General features: G+C 42.1%; 3 protein-coding genes across 4 annotated transcripts; 2 read left to right on the top strand and 1 right to left on the bottom strand.

Annotated features, from left to right (window-relative positions):
• Positions 1 to 2,193: 2,193 nt before the first annotated feature.
• LOC125514997 lies at positions 2,194 to 5,351 on the top strand. Its single transcript, XM_048680405.1, has 9 exons — positions 2,194 to 2,397; positions 2,636 to 2,662; positions 2,818 to 2,897; positions 3,195 to 3,267; positions 3,487 to 3,544; positions 3,981 to 4,035; positions 4,665 to 4,689; positions 4,863 to 4,954; positions 5,064 to 5,351. The coding sequence occupies exons 1-9, from the start codon at positions 2,266 to 2,268 to the stop codon at positions 5,092 to 5,094; spliced, it is 573 nt and encodes a 190-aa protein (XP_048536362.1). The 5' UTR covers positions 2,194 to 2,265; the 3' UTR covers positions 5,095 to 5,351.
• Positions 5,352 to 6,081: 730 nt separating this feature from the next.
• LOC125517557 lies at positions 6,082 to 8,946 on the top strand. 2 transcript variants are annotated; one of them, XR_007287682.1, is made up of 2 exons: positions 6,082 to 7,445; positions 8,656 to 8,946. XR_007287682.1 is itself a non-coding variant. In XM_048682758.1 (2 exons), exons 1-2 carry the CDS (start codon positions 6,146 to 6,148, stop codon positions 8,666 to 8,668), a joined length of 1,200 nt encoding a protein of 399 aa, XP_048538715.1. In that variant the 5' UTR covers positions 6,084 to 6,145; the 3' UTR covers positions 8,669 to 8,946. The 2 variants fall into 2 exon arrangements, 1 of the variants encoding a protein (XP_048538715.1); XM_048682758.1 differs by having other exon boundaries at positions 6,084 to 7,332.
• Positions 8,947 to 11,384: 2,438 nt separating this feature from the next.
• On the bottom strand, positions 11,385 to 13,495 carry LOC125517558 (60S ribosomal protein L13-1-like). The gene is made up of 5 exons (XM_048682759.1): positions 13,336 to 13,495; positions 13,009 to 13,131; positions 12,368 to 12,501; positions 11,850 to 12,008; positions 11,385 to 11,763 (listed from the first exon to the last, which is right to left on the bottom strand). The coding sequence occupies exons 2-5, from the start codon at positions 13,115 to 13,117 to the stop codon at positions 11,539 to 11,541; spliced, it is 627 nt and encodes a 208-aa protein (XP_048538716.1). The 5' UTR covers positions 13,118 to 13,131; positions 13,336 to 13,495; the 3' UTR covers positions 11,385 to 11,538.
• Between the last annotated feature and the right edge of the window lie 2,787 nt (positions 13,496 to 16,282).

Here is a 16,282-nt window from a genome sequence, read left to right on the forward strand (position 1 = left end):
GACCTGGATGCCCATATTGGCTCCTACATATTCTACGAAGATCTTTATCGGTCAGACCGCATAACAACATACGTCGTTCCCTTTGTCATCGGTATGCTACTTGCCCGAGATTTGATCGTCGGTATCCAATACCTAGTTCAATCTCGTTACCGGCAAGTCTCTTTACTCGTTCCATAATACATCATCCCGCAACTAACTCATTAGTTGCAATGCTTGCAAGGCTTAAGTGATGTGCATTACCGAGAGGGCCCAGAGATACCTCTCCGACGATCGGAGTGACAAATCCTAATCTCGAAATACGTCAACCCAACATGTACCTTTGGAGACACCTGTAGAGCACCTTTATAATCACCCAGTTACGTTGTGACGTTTGGTAGCACACAAAGTGTTCCTCCGGCACACGGGAGTTACATAATCTCATAGTCGTGGGAACATGTATAAGTCATGAAGAAAGCAATAGCAACATACTAAACGATCGGGTGCTAAGCTAGTGGAATGGGTCATGTCAATCAGATCATTCAACTAATGATGTGATCCCGTTAATCAAATGACAACTCTTTGTCCATGGTTAGGAAACACAACCATCTTTGATTAACGAGCTAGTCAAGTAAAGGCATACTAGTGACACTTTGTTTGTTTATGTATTCACACATGTATTATGTTTCCGGTTAATACAATTCTAGTATGAATAATAAACATTTATCATGATATAAGGAAATAAATAATATCTTTATTATTGCCTCTAGGGCATATTTCCTTCATCATCAGCATACTGGAGAATAGCTACTCCAGTATCAACCAGATCAGGAGCCAAACCAGTAAGAAGATTATTCTTTTGAGCATTCTAAATTAATTTGGCTAGGCATTTAGCAGTCAAATTAAAAAGGAAAGGAGATATCTCACCCCTTTATGGCTCTGGAAATAGGGAGCCAGTAGTGTTATTAAGGTTTACACTAACAGTATCATTGTGCAAAATGTTCTTAATCCAACTACAACAAATAGCATTAAAGCCTCCAAATTCGTGGCATTCCAACAGGAAATCCAAATTGACTTAGTCCTATGCCTTCTTATAGTCAATTTTAAGCACAATCCCACATTATTTTACGATGACAATGATGGAAATTTTCATGTAAAGAAAGGACACCATCTATTATGTTCCTCTCGTTCATGAAGGCATTTTGAGTAATGCTAATCAGTTTGTCCGGAACAAGGTCAATCAAAAGACCAAAGCTTTATCGATCAACTTATATAAGCACGTAACGGGAAGAAACTGTTGAATTTTGTTAGGCTCAGAGGTTTTAGGAATTAAAGTTATAATTCCATAATTCAGTTGTCGCACATCCAAAGTGCCAGCATGGAAAGCATGAAACATGTTCATAATATCCTCCTCTTAACTCGATCATGTTTTCTACATAAACTGACTTAATTTCCTTGAATAGAGATCAATATATGTATCTCACGGCTTACAAGTAGGTGTTCTGATGAAAATGAGATAATGCCCAGTGAGTTGATGTGAATTTTTTAACAATGAACTTATCAAAAATAAAAATAAAAAGTTTGTGGATGAATTTGCATGTGCTGAAAAGTAAAAACTTGATTGGTCTGATGTGCTTGATGATGTAGATAACTTGCATGTGCATTTAAATGTGAGGTGGCATATGCGAGACATATGCGATGAGGTGGATAGGTTGTGGATGAATTTCTTAGATATATAGAATTCTAATTCCTTTTCTTAACTTGTTCAGTTTGTTCTTAAAGGAAATTCTCTGTTCATTGTATTTTTTTCAAAGATGGTGGGATCCGCCACTGCATGTGTGATAACAGGCGGGCCCGGACTGACATAAGTAAAGTATTCCCTCCATTCTTTTTTAGTATGCATATAAAGTTTGGTCAAATTCAGGTTTTATAAAGTTTGACTAATTTTATATTAAAAAATATCAACATTCGCAATATGAAATCAATATTATCAGATGCACAATAAAATGTATGTTCATGCTATATAATTTTAGCATTGTAGATGTTCATATTTTCTATATAAATTTGATCAAACTTTGTATAGTTTGATTTTAACTAAATTTTATACGCGGAGTAAAAAGAAAACGGAGGAAGTACGTAAATTGGTCAAGCAGGTCCAGAAGCTTCTGTGGAAGCGAGAGTGGGAGCTGCGGGGACGTATTTAAGGATGTGCCGGACCTGGGGGTCATATCTGCAAAAGGACCAAACTCACGAAGCGGAGACTGGAGATCGAGATCGCCGGTGGGAGAGATGGAGCCGAGACGAGCGATCCACCGCAGATCCGGCGCGCTCCTCCTCCTCCTCGCCGCTGTATTCGCGGCGGCCGCCGGCGCCTCCGCCTCCGCCATCGGCGACAAGTGCGCCGCCTGCAAAGCCGTCGCGGTGAGCTCATCCCTTCTGCCTTCCGTCCTCCTCTCAGTTCCTAGCCTCCAAGGTTCCATCTTTTATCTTTATTACCGCTCGCCGCTAAGCCATCTTCCGGAGATGGTCGGAGCCCTGGATCTTCGTGGATTTAGTGCAGAACGTGGTAGACTTCTGAAAGTTTCAGCGGCCTGTGTTTGAGAGGCACATTGTGGTAGCAGAAGATCTGATGTGTTGTTGTTCGGTCTTGTTTTTGCAGGCTGAGCTAGAGATTGGAATATCAAGTGTAAGTAAAAAATCCTGTCTTCCAGTTGCCATTGTTTAGGTGCTTGATTTCTGCTATCATTTGCAGTGCTGATTTGGTGGTTATGTGTTTCTTCCAGTTTCTTGTTACCGGGACCATTTATTGATTGGCAACTGTCCTGAATTCTCTTAATGCAGGAGAAACCAAGAAATCACTTGGACTTGCGTAACAGGTTAAATTCGAAAGGTCAGCGCGAGGGGAAGGTCATCGATTACAGGTATATCACTTGCACTGCCCCTCTGCTGTTCAATGGTTAAAATGCGGTAAAAAAGAGTATACTCGACTACAACAGTACAGAAGCGTGCATTATAACAATATTGGAACATCAAATGGACACAATGTGATGCAGAGGAATACTGACAATTTACCATACGCTTTGCTAATACTAAACACTACATGGACTCTTTTCGTTCATCTTGGGTGCATCTCAGCACTTGCATAATAAATGATGGACATAGTTTTTACCTTTTTTTTTTTGCATTGGTATGTCCTTGATTCTGTATGTGCGGTGCAGAGTCAGCGAGCTTCGGATTGTAGAGCTTCTGGATGACCTATGTGATAAGATGCAAGACTATACGCTGCAGAAGGTATAAAATGAAGCTACACAACTGTTTTAGAATTTTGTTACTGCACACTGCCATCTTATTCAGGCTAGATCTTTTCTTCAACATATTAAGTTGTCTACTCGGGTATATGGATATATTATAATCGAGTTATCCCTCTAGTATTAAACTGTTGATCTGTTCTCTATAATTTGAGCACCAGCCAAAGCATTTTAGTCATCTAATAAACTGAACTGTGTGCAGTTGGAATCAGGCGAAAAAGAATGGGTGAAAGTACCAAGCTGGAGCAGTTTTCAAACTGGTAAGTTAGGATATTTGTGGCACCTGTTTACTCTTTTGACTGAGTTTAAGTTGTTACCACACCATAAACACAGGAGAGTCACGGCCATACCCCATAGTTTGTTCTGCTTATTCTTCTTGCTCAGTTGTTCCACACAAGTGTCATCTCAGGAAATGCAGCAAGCCCTAGATTAGAAGTGTATATCCCCAGTGCTCGCCATGATAGTCTTATTACAAGGACCCCCAGACTCGACGATGCCAATACAATCATGCAGGACATCATTGAGAGATAGTCTTCCGTTAACGTAAAATAACGTAAAATAAGCTAAATAACAAGCAAATGATAACCGCTACTCTGTATTGGATTGTTCTTATTGCGATATAATGAATATGAGCTGTAAAGAAGTGTGAATTGTAGTTACTAATCGTTTACTGATTGTCTGATAATTTGTTTGTAGATAAGAAAGCTGCAGCACGAGCACACTCCAAAAATCTATCCAGTTACTGTGGAAGGTATGGTGCAGTTTTCAGTACTTCAGAGAATTGAACTGATGGAAAACAGAGTTTATTTCTCCTATAAATATGCTAGTACAGAACTTTGAACATACCAGCCTAGACTTTGTACTAAATCAGCGACAAGTAATATGGATCTGAGGGAGTAGTAAACTTGGGCAAAAAAGTAATTTATCTCTGCCCTCATTAACCTTTTATTACCTATTTTTTGTGTGCTTGATTTAACATATTTTATATAGCATAGCCATCATCTTGTTAGTGAAGTGTATAAAGGGCGCTCGTCCTTCTTCAGTAAAACCTTGTAACTGACTAACAGTGTGTTGGGCGTGTTGCCTTGTTGCCAACGACCCCTTGTAACCCCATTGAGTGTGAACGGAGCTGTGATGTAGCCTTAATAAAGCTCTCAGGTTTCTGTCAAAAAACATGAAGAACTCTGTTTTCCCGTATTTGTGTAAGGTCAAATTTGCTTGTAGTAGGTGCTTAGTTTGGCAAAGAATTAGATTGCTTTAGAAATGCAGATTTAACAGTTGTCGAAAGATGATATTACCTTTCTTGGCTTTTGATGAATTGTGTTGGCTATTGAATAAGTGAATCACTGGGCGTGCTGACAAAGTTCACTTATCGCGCAGGTTACTGGAGGAAACTGAGGACGAGGTACTTCTTGTCTTGGATGGCATTACCCTTTAGACAGTATTTTATAGATATTTGTAAAGATCAGATGACTTTTTTTTTCACTTATTTGGTAGATGTGTTTTGTTTTTTTAACTGTGAAGATCTGTAAAGTTGTTGGCACAAGGCCTAACATGGGTTATTTTTTTCTATTGCAGCTTGCTGAGTGGATAAAAACAAGCTCGGCAGAATCCGCGGACGTGAGCCAGGCCCTTTGCCAGGATATTAGCAAACACTGCCAGTCAACAAGGTATATGATGTATCAGCGTATATATGAATCAGCTGATTCGCGCCCTTTGCACTTACTCGAACTGGCTAACGTTTTCTCATTGTTTCCTTCTCCTTCCTGCCATCTCCAGTGCTACAGCCCCGGTCGACGATGAACTATAACAGCACGTGTTAGCTCCCCGTATTTACTCGACAAAGAAAAGCAGATGAATGCCTGAGAAGCGTCAAAGAAGAAGCTCCAGTAGGATATGAGGCTGTGATGTCTTAGCGTCTGCATTTTTACACACTCGCATTGTTGTCTTAAAGAGGGACTTGCAGATTTTCACATATGATTACTGATGTATTGAGAACATTCAAACTTTGAGGAATTTCAGCATGCTGAATTACAGTTAGCAGCATGGTATGATTCGCTGAACCAATCTGGATTCTTATAATGTCTTGTTGAAAGAAGATGGATGCTTTGTGATGTTCCTGTAACGTCTAGCCCGAGCATTTTGCTCTCAGCTCCAGTGAGCCAGAGATAACTACAAATATAAAATGGAAGCTGCAATTTTTTCTAGAAAGATCAAGTAGAATCTAGAATGAAGCTTTCATTATGTACATGCTAGATCAACTCGTGCGTGTGCTAACCAACAGACAAGGCGCCAGTTGATCCAAGCAGGTGCACGCTCACTGGTATTCCCTTCGTCCGGAAATACTTATCATCAAAATGGATAAAAGGAGATGTATTTCAGTTCTAGATACAACCTTTTTTGTCCATTTTGATGACAAGTATTTTCAGACGGAGGGAGTATTTCAATATGAAATTACTACTTCTCTGAAATATCTGAAACTGATACTTGTCATACGTGTAACTTGTTATTTCATCGTGATCCGTATTGAAATAGCTGTTCACAATATAAATTGAAATTGTTTGTATCGCATTTGGAATAGGCAATTTCAATTCTTTTGAGAAAATATGAAATTGGAATCGCTGAAATGACATTTTAAAGAATTTTTTTTTGAGTAAACATTTTAAAGAAATTGGAATCCTTGATCTCACCCATTTGAAATAACCAGTTTCACTTTTTTTGTGGTGTGCGAGATTGTAATATTAAATAAATGTTTGTTCAAAATTCAAAAATTTTACGTCCATCGTGTTTCTTTCGCCCACCTTGCTCGATCCCCTTTCCCTTTCTACACTGCGCCCAAACCCACTGAAAACAACACAGAAATGGAGGGCGAGAGGAGGCCGCCGGCGGCCGCCGCCGTGTCCAAGGTGCTGGACGACGACGACCTCCTCGCAGAGATCCTCCTCCGCGTAGCCCTCCCCACCACCCTCCTCCGCGCCGCGCTCGTCTGCAAGCGCTGGCTGGGGCACGCGTCGGGCCGCGCCTTCCTCCGCCGCTTCCGCAAGCTCCACCCGCCCCGCCTCCTCGGCTTCTACGTCGAGGGCGACAGGGACGTCCCGGCCGACCCACCGGCCTTCGTCCCGGTGCTGCCCCAGCCCGCAGAGCTCGCCGCCGTCCTCCGCCGCGCGAGCTTCAGCTTCGACATCTACAACGGCCAATTGGTCCAGATCCACGACTGCCGGAACGGCAGCGTCTTCGTCCAGGTCGGGAGCGAGGGCAGGGCGGTCATGAGGGTGCACACCCCGCTGTGCCCTCGGAGACCCGTCGCCTTCATCCCGCCGCTCCCGCGCCCCGCACTCCGGCCCCGTGGTCTCTGCAGCTTCACGCAGATCCTCTCGACGGAGGAAAGGTGCGGCCTTTCCTACCACTACCTGTACGTGGAGTCTACCGTGGACGAACCAGAAACCAGGCTGCACGTATACGTGCTGCAAGATGGTCTCTGGCTCCCGCGTCCTCCCTTGGACATGCACCAGCTCCCTCGTCCACTACTCCAGCCAAGGCCCGTGCTCGTCGACGGGAGAATTTACATGCCGGCGGGCGTGAGCGACATCGTCGTCCTGGATCTGACGGCCTCGAGCTTCTCCACGATCCAACTCCCACGGGGCGCCAAGCACGACGGGTGCGGCGCCACCATGCTGGCACGGGCTCACGATGCTTCCGGCGTGTATTTCATCCTCGTCGAGGAGTTTCGGCTCCTCATCTGGCTCCACAAGGGGGGCAACTGGTCGCTGGTGGACACCATTTGTTTGCGTGAGATGTGCCCTGATTTGAGGGTGCTAGGCTGCACGGTTGAGGATGAGGAAAGTGGTCTTGTCATAAGACGGGTGGGGAACGATGCTGAGTTTGTGCTCTTGCAGATGGGCCGGTGTGCGCTCCACCTGGATACCAGGCGCAGGACACTGCGTAAGGTGTATGAGCAGACGGAAGAGCATCAGTGTTTTGGTGATATCCATCCCTTTATGATGATCTGGCATCCCACATTCCCCGCACTCCGGGGTGATCATGCAAGGTTTCCTGTTTGGCCTTTGGATCATCTGTGTAGTGCTCTCTGTTGAGGTTACACAGTTTTGCAATGTGCATCATTCATCGCATTGTTTGGCAATAGATGTGGAATTGTGCTAGGTATATGATTGATTCCTTGGGACATTTTAACCATATTGCCTTAAGATGATTTAAAATTGCTTGTGTACTGTGGTCATATTACAGGGTGTTTACTTGTGGTCATAGTAGGGGACACTTCAGTAGCATGGGTGCCGCACGGAGGATTAGGGTGTCCCTTGCGTGTCCTCATGAGTGCTTGATTGGCTAGTTGAGAAGGAAGATGCGGATAGATAAGAGAAATTAGAGAGGTCGTCTTAGGGAAGGATGGCGGTGTATTTCTTGGTTGCTAAATGATTATAAAAACTAAAAAAAGTCATTTTAAATGGACTAACATGATGGACACCTAAGGCAAATAATCTGCTTGGGTACAAACTCTATTTACCTTTTACTTCCCTGGTGCTATTTAGATGACTATATATCCAAATCCAAAGCTTTTATCTCCCAGTATATTGTCATCCTCAATGACAGCTTTTCATTGGTTTTAGCGAAGCTAGTAATGCTTTTTCATTATTTTTTAATTATGGACTCAAGACTAGTTACAGAATTTCATTTAATATTGCCTATTGCTGTGATTGTCATTTGCTAGACATATACTGAAGTTTCAGAGTACGGTGTGCAAACCACTCCATGCAATAGTTACTTTTCTAATGCTGGTGTTGGAATGGCATGCTTCTGAACTTGTTCTTCCCCTTATGCAGCCTCGTAATAGTACTTCGCAGTGGTGTTGAAAAATGTCTTTTTCGTGTCTTAGCATGGACCATCATCCTGTTGTGTCATGTTTTTGAACTATCAAGCGCTCTTAAGTGCAAAACTAAAAACTGGACCTACAAAAGAATGAAACATGTTTTTTTCAAAATGTTGAGGTATAATAGAACAAATGTCCCATATTTGTATGTTGAAGCATGCTGCATGCTATTGCTTAGAGGATTCTAAATTTCTTATGCATAATTTCCTGAGTCAGATGTATTACAGTGAATATTTTCTTTCCAGTGGATAATACAAGTTTGTAGCAGGTAATTTGTGCTTCTGTGTCATTTGTCCTTCTATGATCAGAGGTTTGGTTTTTGTTTTACTGGACTGCAGACTGTATAATGCAAAGTGGCATGTCTGGGATATGAAGCCATTTAACATGCTATTATTCTTGTACTAGCTACTTGTCTTTGTGTTCCATTTGGTATTCAGATACTTAATTGTCTCCATGCTGACCTTTGTTTTGTTTCCTTTGAAACAGAGATGCAATGTGAAGAAGAAAGATACCAGGAAGCTCATGGATGCTATCTATGTCGTGAGTGATCAGGGCAGCATCACGGAAGAGCAGTAGTGGGCTGCATTTTGTCTAGTACGTGATAGACTGATAGCATTTCTAACCATCTTTATTATAACCTTTACTGGATCAACTAATTACTTAATTAGGAATCAGGATGCTATTGCTATGTAACTGGAGCACGTACTCCTATGTGAATTGGATCTTTGTTATTGTTGGTATAATACTTCATGTATTCTGAGTAGTTATCTCGTCTGATATGCCTGTGTGTAAGTCTTGTGGTTCGACTGCTAGGATGTTTGTTATGCATGGCATTTGGAGAAGTGTGTTCTTGTTCACAATTGCGAAATTTATTTCAGTTAGCAATGTGTTGCTCTAATCTAGCAGCAATGCTCTAATGTAGCAGCGAAGAAAGAGTTTCTTTGAGGCCACAGTCTACAATGGACGGTAAATGGATGAACATGTAGTTATGCAAAAAGAGATTATTTGAGTAGACAACTGAATGTAGTTGTGCTAGTTCAGAGTAGGGGAAGCCCCTGGTAAATGGATGAACAAGCAGCAGTATGCTCTTGCAAATGCATCCATCATACTACTAGCCAGAGGTAAGAGAATGGAGTGTTGATGAACTGAACTCAGTAGTAAAATTAATAATCTGAGACATATGCATCTACTACATGTTGATGCTGTTTAGGTGTTGATGCTGAAGCTGAAGATTAAGGATGCAGAGTCCATTTGGCATCTGGGACTATGGACATGAACGCTTCAGATAAATTAATCGACAGGGATATATAGTAGTGGTAGCAGATTGAACAATGCTCTTGTGCTTGACATGGACAACAGAACATAATAAGTTATCTACTCCCTCCGTTCCTAAATATTTGTCTTTCTAGAGATTTCAACAAGTGACTACATACGGAGCAAAATGAGTGAATCTACACTCTAAAATATGTCTATATACATCCGTATGTGGTAGTCCATTTGGAATCTCTAAAAAGACAAATATTTAGGAACGGAGGGAGTAAAAATGAACAAATGATCATGGTCTAGCTTAATTAGCTGCATGTTTTCCCTTTTCAAAGGTGCCGATGTAATCCTTGTTATTACCACTGTACACCAGCTAACTGTAACATGAAGCTCTGTGGTGGCAATGTACTAATGAGATCACTGCAATTAATTATAGTGCAACCATGATGCAGAAATACTGGTCTCATTAACCAATCCAGACATTACATGACACCAACAAGTAGTACTGCACGCTTAATAGAAATATTAATGATAGAAAAGGAGGATAATAATAATTCACTACTTGGAAAGTCTGATTTTTTTTCATATTAGTATGTTTTGCTCAAAGAAAGGCTGTGTAAGTTGCCACAACAAACAGATTTCGCCGTATTGCATATTGCAAGCTATCAATGTTCTCTTGCGTATTGCAGCAAGCTAGATACTGCTCTTGTTTGATTTGTTGCCCTTTCTCCTGTAAGGTAATCAGTCGTATATACTCTATATAAGACCTTCTTCCGATTTTTTCCTTTGCTCTTGACTAGTGAAGGAGCCCTTTCTGTACCTCTGATAATTTGTTGTGGGATTTTCTCCTTCTCAGCTTATCTTGCCCTTTGTGTCCCCTTTATCTTGCCGTTTGCAATAAACGTTTGCAGCGAAGCTTATATTTTGTTTCCTGAACTGGGCAAAACCTGGCAATGTTCTAGTTTGCAGAAGTGCCCTGGGATTGTTGTTTCTTTTTCGACAGTGCATGTGCGAGAGGCATGTTTTAGTTTGATGATGAAAACTAGGGAAATTACCTTACCATGCACAATTGTGTTAAGCAACGTTTTGGTTTGCCAGAGTTTTAACGCAAGATAATGTAAAACAACCTGGGTTACAAAGCTTGCTATGAGCAACCTGGCATATGATGGTTTTATGTATCTAGGTGGCATTCTTGCTATTGTGCTTCTGGATAGATGCTTGCGCGAAGTATTAATTGTGCTTTCTGAGATGAGATGCTTATGCAAGATATCAATGAGGATTGCTACTTTGAGGAGTTCCTTTCTCAGACATGAAAATTTCCGGCATAGCAAATCCCCGCTGGTTCATCGCTTTGCGGCACTAACCCGCAAGTTTTGGCATGGTGAGAACTTCAGGGCCAAGTTAGTACTCCTTTCGTCCCAAAATAAGTCTCAACTTTGTACTAGCTTATTTTGGGACGGAGGGAGTAGTACATATGAGCTCCTTCAAGCAGTTTGAGGGCCAGCGAGAAGGGGTTCCAACTCGAACAAAAAAACAGATTACAATGCTTGTTATATAACAGTTTCATGAATCTGGGTTAACTTGCTTCCTGTTGTGCTCCTGAGATGGTGCCATCCAAACCCTACGTATTCCACATATTTGTGATGTGTAAACAGCACAAATCTTTCAAAACTCCAAAATGCAATATTCGATTCATTTTGATTTTTTATCAGCAAACCTAAATTGCACATTATTGGCCCCACTAGAGATATATTGAAAATTAAGAACTTTCTGCCATGCATCAATTTCATTAGCACATGAGCTACACATGAAACATTTCAGAGGAGCAAGCTTAAAATTGCATTCCACCATCTTAAGTGGCAGATAGAAATTTGACCTCTTTCTAACATACTCTAACATTAACCCAAAAACAGAGGCACTCATACACAGAAACTGTTCAGATGATACAAGGATAAAATCCAAGGACACTCATAGGATAAGATTTGATAGCAGATCATGCAAATAAGTATATCAGGTATCAAACAAGATGTCCGAGAAGGCCAAAACAGAAATTCAGAAACTAGCACTTGATAACAACAGAACCCACTAGCTGCCTTAAGCATCTCATCACTTCTTCTCCTCCTTCTCCGCCTCGGCAGCCTTCTTCTGCCTGGCTCCCAACTGGCGCTGGTTCATCCTCTCGACACGGAGCTTGCCATAGGCCTTGAACTCCTTCATCTCCTCTGTGACCTTCACGACCTCAACTGAGCGCTTCTCACCGCGGGCAATGGGCATGTAGTCGCCCTGGACCTGTGTGGCGTTGGCAAGCTCCTCCGGAGTAGAGTCACCAGCCTGGGAACAAGAGAGCAGTTAGAGGGACATAGATATTAGAACCTCCAAATGTAAAATACAGAGAGAAAGAGTAAGCTGATGTATACCTTGACCTTGCGAGCACGCCTTGGGAAGATAACAAGCTTGGCCTTGTAGGTCTTAAGCCTCTGGATATTGGACTGCATACCCTCAAGCGACCTGTTCTTGCGGCGATGGTCCACAGAAATGCCAATGGTAGGAGCGAGCTTCTTTGGGATGCCAGCGGACTGCAGTTACAGTATACATACATTAGCAGATGACAAAGAATTTTCTAGGATAACCCAACTATAGTTTCTCAGCAGATTATCTCATCTAGCATCTGAACCTAAACTCAAGCAGCATGCATCAATTGTAGGAGGGGGCAAGCAATTCAAAGCTACAGAGAGAACACAAGTTCTCTCAAAGTAGAGAACAAAAAGTAAGCCAGAAATTGACGCAATGTACAACTATGGAATTTGACTGTTCTTACAGAGCAAACATTTAAAAATCCATGTTCAGTTATAGACCAATTATGGGAACTGATGATGTTGCATCGTTCATAGGCTATTCGTCAATGAAGGAAACAGAGCAAAGGAACGATAATCACCTTAAGCTCCTCAAGGGTAAAGCCTCTGCCAGCCCTGGCCTTCATGTTGTACTTGCGGGTCTGGCATTGCACAATGGGGCGAAGAGGTCCAGAGGTGGGGCGAGGGAAGATCTTCACAGCCTTCTTCTGGCGAGCTGCATACAAAAAGAAGATAATGTAAGATGACAGTGAGTCAAACAAGCACCACAATAAAACAAACATGTTGTCAGTGGATTGGCTTGCAACTTATTAGTAAATCAACAAAAAAACCTAAATGATACTACATCTACTCTGCCCTGCTGTAACAAACATGCACTTAACTCCTTGCAAGTAATTGCATACACCAGTGCAGTGTTCCTCGCATGTTACTGCTGGGTTCAACTTATAAATATAAAGAGACATGGCAATACAGATGAGTACCAGAGACGTCTAGCCTAGCATCAAACTTGATTTCATGGTAGATGTACTAGAAACAACTAACAGACCAGATATCCTCCTATTAGCACTTTATACCTCAACCCCCAGTCACACATCCTGAACACCACCACAATCATAGGCTACTAGAACTACAGATCCTGCTGAGCAATTGTGACTAAGATCCTCGCGCAGGAAGGGAAAACAGAGACATCATCACAGCTGCCAGGAAGTGGGGGGGCGCTCACCGATGCGGCGCCTCTGCTTGCGGGCGGGCTGGTTGAACCACGTCTTGACATAGTTCTGCCAGTGCTTCTTGAAGTGGCCGTTGGGGATGACGTTGTTGTGCTTCACCATCTCGCCCTCCTTACCTGCACAGCGCACCAACAAATCAGCCAAGGAAACCACGGATCCAAGCCAGCGAGGCAAGATCAAGAGCGCGGCGTGGCCTCGATTCACAAGAAAGTGCCGGCGGCGAATCTACCGCCACAGATCGTGGCAGGAACGCAGGAGCGAGGCGCGACGGCATTTCGCCGGACATGAACGGTGCAGAGGCACGGGGAGGGGGCACAAACCTGGAGACGACGGTGCGGCGGCGGCGGCGGGGGAGGGCTAGGGTTTTGCGGGGGAGTGGAGCGGCGGCGCGGTGGGATGAAGATGATGAGGGATCTTATAGTGCTGGCCCGTGCGGGAGGGTAGGGTTTTCGTCCGTGAGGGGTGTGAGGCTGCGATGTGGGCCCAGCTGCGAGCGCTTGGTCCATGGGCTTTGTATGAGTGGGCTTGCTGTTCCCTCGGAAGAATGAGTGGGCTTGTAAAGTCACTAACCGGGGCTGTAAGCCTGTAATAACCTGACAACCACTCAAAATAAAACTTATAACAAAATCGAAAAACCCTAAAAAAGATTGAAAAGGTTGTCTTTATTGTGACAGCACGGGAATTTACCTCTTGGTCTGTCATCTTTGAGGGGAGAGAGACGAATGTTGAGGCACATAGCCTCGCAGAACATGCTCTAGAACTTAGCGATTGGCGTCCTTCGACCTCCTGATCTTCATTGTATACCAATGAATATTGTTACAAATTAATAAAGTAGGATGTGGTTTTGCCTCAAAAGAAATTTAAAAAAATATGTGGACCTCAAAAAAAAATCTACAAAACATGTTTTTCACATCAAAAGAAAAAAAGAGAAAGATTTCTTCGAAAAATAACATTGGCTAAAAAGTAAATGAAGTAATCAGTTCGTGAGCTGTGATTTCTACTTGTGACTTTGCTCACAGAGAGACATGTTGCATTTAAACAAAACATAGGGATAGAGATGTCATGCATTGCTGATTATTATATGATCTCAAAGTACGGCATTTTGTAAGTGGTAAAGTATGGTGTCTTTGGGTGGTGCAAAATAAATAAACATGTGGTTTTCTCTAGAAAATGAAGAGAAACATAAACATGTGGTTTGCAAGTAATGCTTGGCCATTTTCAGAGTCTGCAAATTTTCAGATTTTGTAGGATATACTTTAAATGGGTTGTTTTCTTAAGAAAGAAGGCATGCACACATGTTTAGTTTGATGCTTATCCCTTGTGGAATAGTACTGATAGTTTATAGTTAGCTTACAAAGGTTGCTGAACTAACATAATGGTTGTATCATCTTTAAAATGTTGTCAAATATTGCACCAATGAAAGTCCATGAGCAAACTCGTGATAGACATATATGAGGGAAAAATCCCGCGAAATCCTTTCAAATTGGTCACTCGGTTTGGAATTATAACATAGATGGCGGACATTAACCATTGCACTAAAAATACTTTGTACCTTGCTCTATGTTTTATGCTGACGCAATGGTTCAGTTGTAGTTCGAATAATTAGTATCTGTATCGTAACTCCGAACTCAAGTTCCAATCACACAATTTGTCAGGAGGACGGGAGTTCTAATAATTAGTATCTACACCATGACTCTGAACTCCAGTTTCAATCACACAATTTGTAGAGGAAGGGACAACAAAACACATGCTCCAACATAGAAAGAAAGAAACATGGCACTAGTATTATGAGCCATGCAAGGTTGATGAAGAGCAATGCTCACATCTTTTCCATTGTTGACCAGCTAAGCACAAATTTGAGTCAAAACCGGAGGCTCTTCTGGAGCATCAATTTTTCCCACTTTACTACTTCAGGAATTTTCTATTTCGGAGGGTCTGGTTGAACACGGATTGGGATGAATATGCGAGCTTTATTTCATTAAGGATTGGGATGAGTATGCGAGCTACATTTCGTTCCCGCATACAACAAAGAATACCTTTATAAATGTAACCAGAGAAGTTTTGACTACTTGATGTTATGCATAATGTAGTAAAGGTATTGAATACTTGGCCATATGTTATAATTCAAATGCATGAAAGGCTAATGATCTCATCTTCTGAACGCGGGATTTCAAATGAAAGGAAGGTTCATGATATGTTGTGAACATGGTGTCCTCTTTTGTACAAAGAGATTCATCATCGATGCTTGGCAGCTTTAAAATGCACGGTCCAAAGGAGTAGGTGATGTTCTACTAATTGTTACCGTGTCACCTGATCGCCATATCAAGTGAATGCTGAAAATGTGGGAAATACTTGGCATGTCAGCTTTAGTTGAGGTTAGTGAATTGCTTTTGCATTATCTTCTGTATATTCAAAGCCTTCAGCTCTCCTTTTGTACTACACTAAGTAATTCTATTTGCTTTTACAGAATAAATGAAATGTATCTATAGTATGCTAAGCTGATGGAATTCACGTGTTCATTGTGTTGTTAAAGGTGCATTATAAAAAGGAATGAAAGATAGATAAAATTCAATTTATTGCCATCTATAATACTTTCCAGCGTTCGACATCATTAGAGGAAAGTGGATAAGTGGAAAGGAGCAATCACAGGAGGACACTATGCGCAGACAACTATCAAGCTAGAGAATTTGGTTATTTTCACTTTATAAAATGTATAACCTTTAGTCCAATGTTCGCTACGTTGTACTCCTCCATTCATCTTTGTATGTATGTCACCAGATTATGTAATCGACCCAACAATTTGTACTCTTTTCGACAGTTTGTAATCTTCTCGCGCTACTTAGTACTCCCTCCGTCCCAAAATTCTTGTCTTAGATTCGTCTAGATACGAATGTATCTAATACTAAAAGTAAACATGAGCAACCAACAAATTAAGCTGCAATTTAGCCAACAACGGGCTCATACTTGGGCTCGGTGTGCCGTCGTGCCTTCCGTGTGCTAGTATAACCAAAAACTAGAAAAGGTTGATGGGCCTTTTTTTGAAAAGGAGGATGACCCCCGGCCTCTTCATCTGGACGATGCATGTAACCATAAAGGCTGACGGGCCTAGCCTAGCTCGTACTTGTCGCCGTCGCACCTCCGCAACGTTGATACATGGACACCCATCATGCTCCTCCTACACTACCTAGGACACACTATGGTCTGGAGCCAAAGTTCACGCCATCCCCTGCAAAGCCATTTGTGTTGAAGCCGTCATCCGGAGTCAAT

Source organism: Triticum urartu, chromosome 6 (genome assembly GCF_003073215.2).
Source record: "Triticum urartu cultivar G1812 chromosome 6, Tu2.1, whole genome shotgun sequence".
NCBI classification, from domain to species: Eukaryota; Viridiplantae; Streptophyta; class Magnoliopsida; order Poales; family Poaceae; genus Triticum; species Triticum urartu.

Excerpts from the sequence above, each read along its gene's own strand:
- LOC125514997 (XM_048680405.1), top strand. The coding sequence starts at position 2,266 with ATGGAGCCGAGACGAGCGATCCACCGCAGATCCGGCGCGCTCCTCCTC. Across the intron at positions 2,398-2,635 it reads CCGCCTGCAAAGCCGTCGCG|GCTGAGCTAGAGATTGGAAT; the intron begins GTGAGCTCATCC and ends TTGTTTTTGCAG. Across the intron at positions 4,690-4,862 it reads TGGAGGAAACTGAGGACGAG|CTTGCTGAGTGGATAAAAAC; the intron begins GTACTTCTTGTC and ends TTTCTATTGCAG.
- LOC125517557 (XM_048682758.1), top strand. The coding sequence starts at position 6,146 with ATGGAGGGCGAGAGGAGGCCGCCGGCGGCCGCCGCCGTGTCCAAGGTG.
- LOC125517558 (XM_048682759.1), bottom strand. The coding sequence starts at position 13,117 with ATGGTGAAGCACAACAACGTCATCCCCAACGGCCACTTCAAGAAGCAC. Across the intron at positions 12,009-12,367 it reads TTACCCTTGAGGAGCTTAAG|TCCGCTGGCATCCCAAAGAA; the intron begins GTGATTATCGTT and ends CTGTAACTGCAG. Across the intron at positions 11,764-11,849 it reads GGCGTGCTCGCAAGGTCAAG|GCTGGTGACTCTACTCCGGA; the intron begins GTATACATCAGC and ends TCTTGTTCCCAG.